General features: G+C 42.3%; 1 protein-coding gene across 1 annotated transcript in view; it reads right to left on the bottom strand.

Moving 5' to 3' along the window:
- The window catches only part of ZBTB10 (zinc finger and BTB domain containing 10), a 37,595-nt gene that overhangs the window by 3,698 nt on the left and 26,892 nt on the right, over positions 1–7,005 (bottom strand). The window contains exon 4 of the mRNA XM_015425429.1: positions 3,518–3,690. Coding sequence (XP_015280915.1) covers positions 3,518–3,690 — 173 coding nt within the window. The remainder of the gene's footprint in view (positions 1–3,517; positions 3,691–7,005) is intronic.

Here is a 7,005-nt window from a genome sequence, read left to right as displayed (position 1 = left end):
TGTGGGGAAGGCATCTTGACCTGGGTGATTCCCACCTGTCCATCAAGGAGGCAAGACTTCAGTTCTCAGACTACCTGTCTCCTGGCCAGATCCACACATTTCCTCAGTTCATTTCCTGCAGGCTTTTAGTAGGAGCTGCTCAACAAGGCTCCTACAACTCAGAATATCTCTGTTCCTACTTATTTTTACCTTCTGTACTTACTTCCTGTTTTGCCTACTTTTCATCCTCCTCTCTAAGGGTGGTGCAGCTGCAGCAATGGAGGATTTAGAGAATTTCAACAAAGCCTCAGAGGTTGCTTCATCTCCGAGGAAGATGGGGACCCCTATCTCCTCCCTAAAACTGAAGGAAGGGACTACTCCCTGGTGTAGTCAAGCAGGCACAGACTTGCAGATAAGTTACCAGCAGCAGATCAGCAGAGGTGGTAAGAAGAACATGCCACACAATTCAACTATCCCTTGGAAGATGCCTCTTCAGCAGTTGCTAATTTTGGTAAGAACCTCTGTGCCAACAAAAATGGTGGATGCCAGGGCTCAACACTTATGGCTGCAGTGAAGTGGTCAAGGAGAGGGAGCCTCACCATGAATCAAGAGACTTCTCCCATCCCTCCCAAACCCCATTTTCTGGATGCCTCCCAGAGTAGCAAGTTGGCTATGGCAAGCAACGTCGAAAGAGTTTAGGTCCCTTCAAGAGCAGGCTGCGGGAGTCAGAAAATATATTGTTCAAGATCCTTCTCTCATAGCATTTAGATGAGGGAGCAGTGAGGATTCCTCAAACAGGGGGCTGATTACGGGGCACTAATCCTGGTTGACTAAGGCAGCACAAAAATCTGTAGTGGTTCATAGTCCCCACTGCACAGAGACCCAAGAGCTTCCCTCCTGGGATTCAGGAAAACTAGACAGTTCCTTTGATAAGGAAGACAAGGAAATGTCTGAGGAGGCAATAAGGGGCTAATAGCCAAGGCTGTGATAGCACTTGGTCTCTCAGAACACCCAGAAACGGGCAAAGAAGAGAAAAACACTAAAGGCAAACCTCAAGAGAATAAAGAATTTCCCCCTAGGTTACCTGGTGAAGAAAGGGTACTGTTATTTCCAGAATTCTTTTGAGACTCAAATGAGGAATGGGCTAACCACCAAGTAAACAAAACCCAGGCCTAACAAAAAGGGTTTGTTCTCTCCCTACCAACACTATGGATTTTTACAAGTACCATGCTATGGCATTGGCAGTCACTGCACATAGAAATCTGTGGCTCTGAGCAGGGCAAGCTAATTACCATTCTAAACTAATCTCAGGATCCTTCCCATTCCAGGGAAACTCTTTAGAGACAACTTAGACAACATCCTAGAAGCCAAAGATAAAAAGAAGGCTATGCCTAGAGCCTACCAGAAATGAACCACAAATCTTATCACCTAGCTCCCCAGAAATAAGGGAAAGAGGGACTAGCTTCACTAAGGTCCGAAACGTTCTCAGTGTTCCCTAATGTTCCATTGCTCTGAAGAGCAGATAAGCAAATGTAATTACCGACACCACTGAGAGATGCACTGAATCAGATTATGCTTGTATGATGTTAACTACTTGGTACCAATTAGAAACTCTTCAATGTGTAAACTATATGTGATGTCATTTGGGGTATAAGACCTTCTGCCCTTCCTTGTCATGGCAGAATACAGTTTTGGAAATGCTGAGTGCAAAGGCACTCAGCCCTGTATTCCCTGTTTCAATGCATTAAACAGATATTCATCTAACTCGTTGGACTCCGACTGTGTGTTTCCAATTCGGTACGGGAGCACACCAGCACAGATTTGTGCATCAGAGAAAACATATAGTCCTGCATTTCAGAAGTGACCAGCAACACCCCAACTAGACAGAAACAGAGAAGATAGCAGACAAATATATTACCAGTAAAAAACAAAAACAAAAAACCAACTACAGTCATTTAATTGGGAACAAGCCCTATCAAAAGAGAGCATGGTTTCAAATCCCCCAAGCAGGAGGAAAATTAACCCACTTTCTTCCCCAGTAGAGCTGGTCCAATGTGGCCCAATGGGTAGTGGACATAATAAAGGTGGGATACTCAACAAAATTCAAATGTCTACCACCAGACCTATTCTCTCATATCCAATAAACACCTGTGGACTATGGAAGCCATTAATCAGCTAGCAGATACTGAGGCTGTAGAACAGGTTCCTGATTGTCAAGTGCTATCAGGGGTTTACTCAATTCCCTTTGGGTTCACCACAGTTCCAAGAGTAGCATTTCTTTGTCATCAAAGAATACATGTTCATCCATGCCAGATGACCTCTTGTACCATCTCTGAGCCTGGAACAAGTGCACACAGACATTCTAGCCACCTGTCAGTGCCTAACCTACCATGGGTTTCTTACTAATTCATCCAAGAGCAACCTAAATTTATCACAACAAACAGAGCGCCCAGCGGTCATAACAGACTCCTACAGAAACTGGCTCTACCTACTGTAAGAAAAAATCCAAAAGATCTCTGGCATGGTAAGGTAACTAATACATTCCAGGTCATCTGGCAAGACTACAGGACTTAATTATTGCCTGTTTGGACTCAGTTCCTTGGGTAAGGTTCCATTCTCGTCCCCTCCAGTGGCTCCTAAGACTCTTTCAGTTACAGATCCTTTGAAAGGCAGATGTCCCTTTAGACTGCAACTACCTGGTACAACAGGACCTTGTCTGGTGGATTTAGTTGTCCAGTTTAGTTGCCCAGCATAATCCAGGTGTTTACAGATGCAAGCCTGAAAGGCTGGGAAGCAATCTGTCAGGGAAGATATGCACAAGGGATATGGAACTGTGCAGAGTGGAAGATGAATATCAACCAGGGTTTTCTCGATTCCAGAAGCAGAGCAAACAAAAGCCCTGATATTCCTCTGGCCACAGCCCCCAACTGGCCATGCAGACCCTGGTTTTCAGGATTTCTGGAATTATCAATAGAAGATGTTTGGCAGATTCTAATCTGTCTCGACATGCTTCAGCATTGGCCATCACAGCACCCAGACTCAGCAAGGCTACACCTGACTGCACCAAAATTAAAAGGGAAAAGACAACTGGGACTAGGCTATTGTACATCAGTCACAAACACCATGCTTGCCTCTAGAAGAAATTCTGCTTCTAGAATTTATAACTAACACCTCTTGGAGGACATATGCTAGTAAAAGCAGCCAGCTTTAAGCTTAATAAAGTGGTATTGCATATATTTTAATTCCCCCATCCCACACAATTCTTTTCTCTCTTGTACATCTCTAGGGATAGTCACAGGCGTGCGCATATTAAGACACACAGATAATTCTGTAGTTATGAAGTGGCTAGTAACTTGTTCAACCATTGAGGCCGCTCATGGACATTCTGGGATGAAAGCTAATATGATCTAAAAAAAACAATCTAAGTTGCAACCGGTCACAAAGTAATTTGACAGTGGTTCAAAACTGTATATTGATTCATTAGCCATGCCAAACTCTTTTCTACTAATCAGTGTAGCGACTGTAGGATGTTACATACCAAGGAATGTCTCTTCACATGTTCTCTTCGAGTAAATAGCTTTCCACAAATGTCACAGCTGAAAGATCTCACTCCTGTATGAATGAGCAAGTGTCTCTTTAGTGTTCTTCTGTATTTGGCTACGTAGTTACAATGTGGACACTTCAGTTTGTTCATGATTAAGGATGAGTCACCTAAAACCAAAACACAACCAGTTTAGTATGATAACAGATGAAGTCAGTATAATTTATTAAATATTTTACTATTCATAAATATTACACTCACTGATTATTATTAATAATTAGGAACATGCATTTTTAAGACGAGTACAAATCTCCATTTGGTTCTCTGCCTTGCTAGGTGCACATACCACTAAGAGACTGGTTATAAAAGTCTTAAACATGTAAAGAAAAGCTCTCTTGCTCAACTGCTCTATGAAGATTCATTCAGTTTGCAAGAGCAGATGCAGGTTGGTTTTTTATATTTGACTGGCTGGATGCTATTAAAGAAACTAACCATGAAGTTTCTGGGTTGATATGTTTTAGGCATTGACTGCATGCAGGTCTAAGTAGCTGAGCTAGTCCAGGATTTCTCTGTGTGCTGACATTCTAATATTCATCTGTGTAACAATAATTGATAGTTTAATGTTATCAATTTTAAAAACCTCATCGACAAAGCCTTATGAAAATGACTGAAGAGGTCATATAAAAATTATTAGATTCATGTGATGCTTCTGATCATGGGCTACCCATTAATGCTATAATCTTTAAAAGTACACACACAGAAATTATGTACCACATAAATACAGCTGTGTTCTGTAGCATTTGTGGTTCATTCTTGATTTTAGATCAGTGAGATGGAGCAGTAAATTTTCTGGTGCTACTATACAGAAAATTTTCACCTCACATATGTAAACATAGCCTATTTATAGTTGTCAGGACTGTTGTGCTGAAAAAAATCACTTTAGTTGTGCTAAATGTAGAATATGAAGCATGGACAACCCCCAGTGCTGGTACATGGACCAAGCTTGTACATGGTACATTTGCCTTCTTCTGTTAACATTATTTAATTTTAAATATCTGGAAAACTCATACATTTGCTTGAGACACTGAGTACAGAGAGCAAGGGACTTCGAGTAAGTGTATACCATGTAAAAGCAACATCATAGGTTATTTACATCCACACATGAAGAATGCTTTGGGTTTCAGCAACATACAAGATTGTATTTGTTCATGACTAAATTCGACTGGCCTGAACCAGGCAAAAACATAAAGTTTCCACATGTAGCAGACATGCCCCATCACAAACACTAACAAAGAAAACATGCCCCATCACAAACACTGACAGGGAAAAAAGCACCTGTATGACTACTATAACAGGGATGAATTGCTGCTACCATATGTCATTTATATTTATCTATACAGACACAGAGGAAAACAATAGAATGGGAAGGACTAGAGATCTCTTCAAGAAAATTGGAGAAATCAAGGGAGCGTTCCATGCAAAGCTGGCCATGATAAAGGACAAAAACGGTAGGGACCTAACAGAAGCAGAAGAGATTAGGTAAAGATGGCAAGAATACACAGAAGAACTATACAAGAAAGACCTTGATGTCCTTGACAACCACGACGGTATAATCACTGACCTCGAGCCAGACATCCTGGAATGTGAAGTTAAATGGGCCTTAGAAAGCATTACTAACAACAAAGCTAGTGGAGGTGAGCTATTCAAAGTCTTAAAAGATGATGCTGTTAAAGGGCTGCACTCAATTTGCCAGCAAATTTGGAAAGTGCAACAGTGGCCACAGGATTGGAAAAGATCAGTATACATTCCAATCCCAAAGAAGGGCAATGCCAAGGAATGTTCAAACTATCGCACAACTGCACTCATATCACACGCTAGCAAGGTCATGCTCAAGATCCTACAAGCTAGGCTTCAACAGTACGTGGATAGAGAACTGCCAGAAGTACAAGCTGGGTTTCGAAGAGGTAGAGGAACTAGAGATCAAATTGCCAACATTCGCTGATTATGGAGAAAGCAAGAGAGTACCAGAAAAACATCTACTTCTGTTTCATTGACTATGCTAAAGCCTTTGACTGTGTGGATCACAACAAACTATGGCAGGTCCTTAAAGAGATGGGAGTACCAGACCACCTCACATGTCTCTTGAGAAACCTGTATAAGGGCCAAGAAGCGACAGTTAGAACCGGATACGGAACAACTGATTGGTTCAGCATAGGAAAAGGAGTACGACAAGGATGTATACTGTCACCTTGCTTATTTAATATATATGCAGAGTACATCATGCGAAATGCTGGCCTGGATGAATCACAAGCGGGAATTAAGATTGCTGGGGAAAAGATCAACAACCTCAGATATGCAGACGATACCACTCTAATGGCAGAAAGTGAAGAGGACCTAAAGAGCCTCTTGCTCAGAGTAAAAGAGGAGAGCGCAAAAGTGGGCTTGAAGCTCAACATCAAAAAAACTAAGATCATGGCATCCGGCCCCATCACTCCTTGGCAAATAGAAGGGGAAGTCGTGGAAGTAGTGACAGACTTCACGTTCCTGGGATCCCAGATCACCGCAGACTGTGACTGCAGCCATGAAATTAAAAGACGCCTGCTCCTTGGGAGGAAAGCGATGGCGAACCTAAACAGCATGATAAAAAGTAGAGACATCACCCTGCCAACAAAAATCCGCATGGTCAAAGCAATGGTATTCCCAGTAGTCATGTATGGCTGCGAGAGCTGGACTATAAGGAAGGCCGAGCGCCGAAGAATAGATTCTTTTGAACTATGGTGCTGGAGAAGACTCTTGAGAGTCCCTTGGACTGCAAGAAGAACAAATCAGTCAATCCTCAAAGAAATCAACCCTGACTGTTCCCTGGAAGGCCAGATAATGAAACTGAAGCTCAAATACTTTGGCCACCAAATGAGAAGGGAGCACTCACTGGAGAAGACCCTGATGCTGGGAAAGATTGAAGGTCAAAGAAGACGGGGACGGCAAAGGATGAGATGGTTAGACAGTGTCATAGATGCAACGAACATGAAATTGAGCCAACTTCAGAGGACGGCGGAAGACAGGAGGGCCTGGCGTGATCTGGTCCATGGGGTCGCGAAGAGTCGGACTCGACTGTGCGACTGAACAACAACAAAATACAGACACAACTAGCACTTAAAGAATAACTTTGCCACTAAACCTACATTTATCAGATTCATGGAAGAGGCTGACTCCTATTACTCTGTTCCTCTGATATAAACTGCTGCAGACAGCATTTTAAGGAACATTAGAGGAACATGCTGGTGCCAACAAAAAGAACTTGTAAGATCCAACTCCGCATATTAATGGTATTAGATAAGCAGAATTTTTTTTTAGTGCAGTACAATCTTCAGTGTTCCCTCTATGTGCATGTGTAAGCCCTCATTAACACAGGAAGCCCCACTCAGCAGCAATCTGGAGCCCCACAGAATCTTCACTACCCATTGTTCATTTTAAGATTACAGAAT

The sequence above is a fragment of the Gekko japonicus genome, unplaced genomic scaffold, assembly GCF_001447785.1.
Source record: "Gekko japonicus isolate JY-2015 unplaced genomic scaffold, Gekko_japonicus_V1.1 scaffold301, whole genome shotgun sequence".
NCBI lineage: Eukaryota > Metazoa > Chordata > Lepidosauria > Squamata > Gekkonidae > Gekko > Gekko japonicus.
Note: the sequence above shows the minus strand (reverse complement) of the source record. Positions and strands in the feature narration are given on the sequence as shown.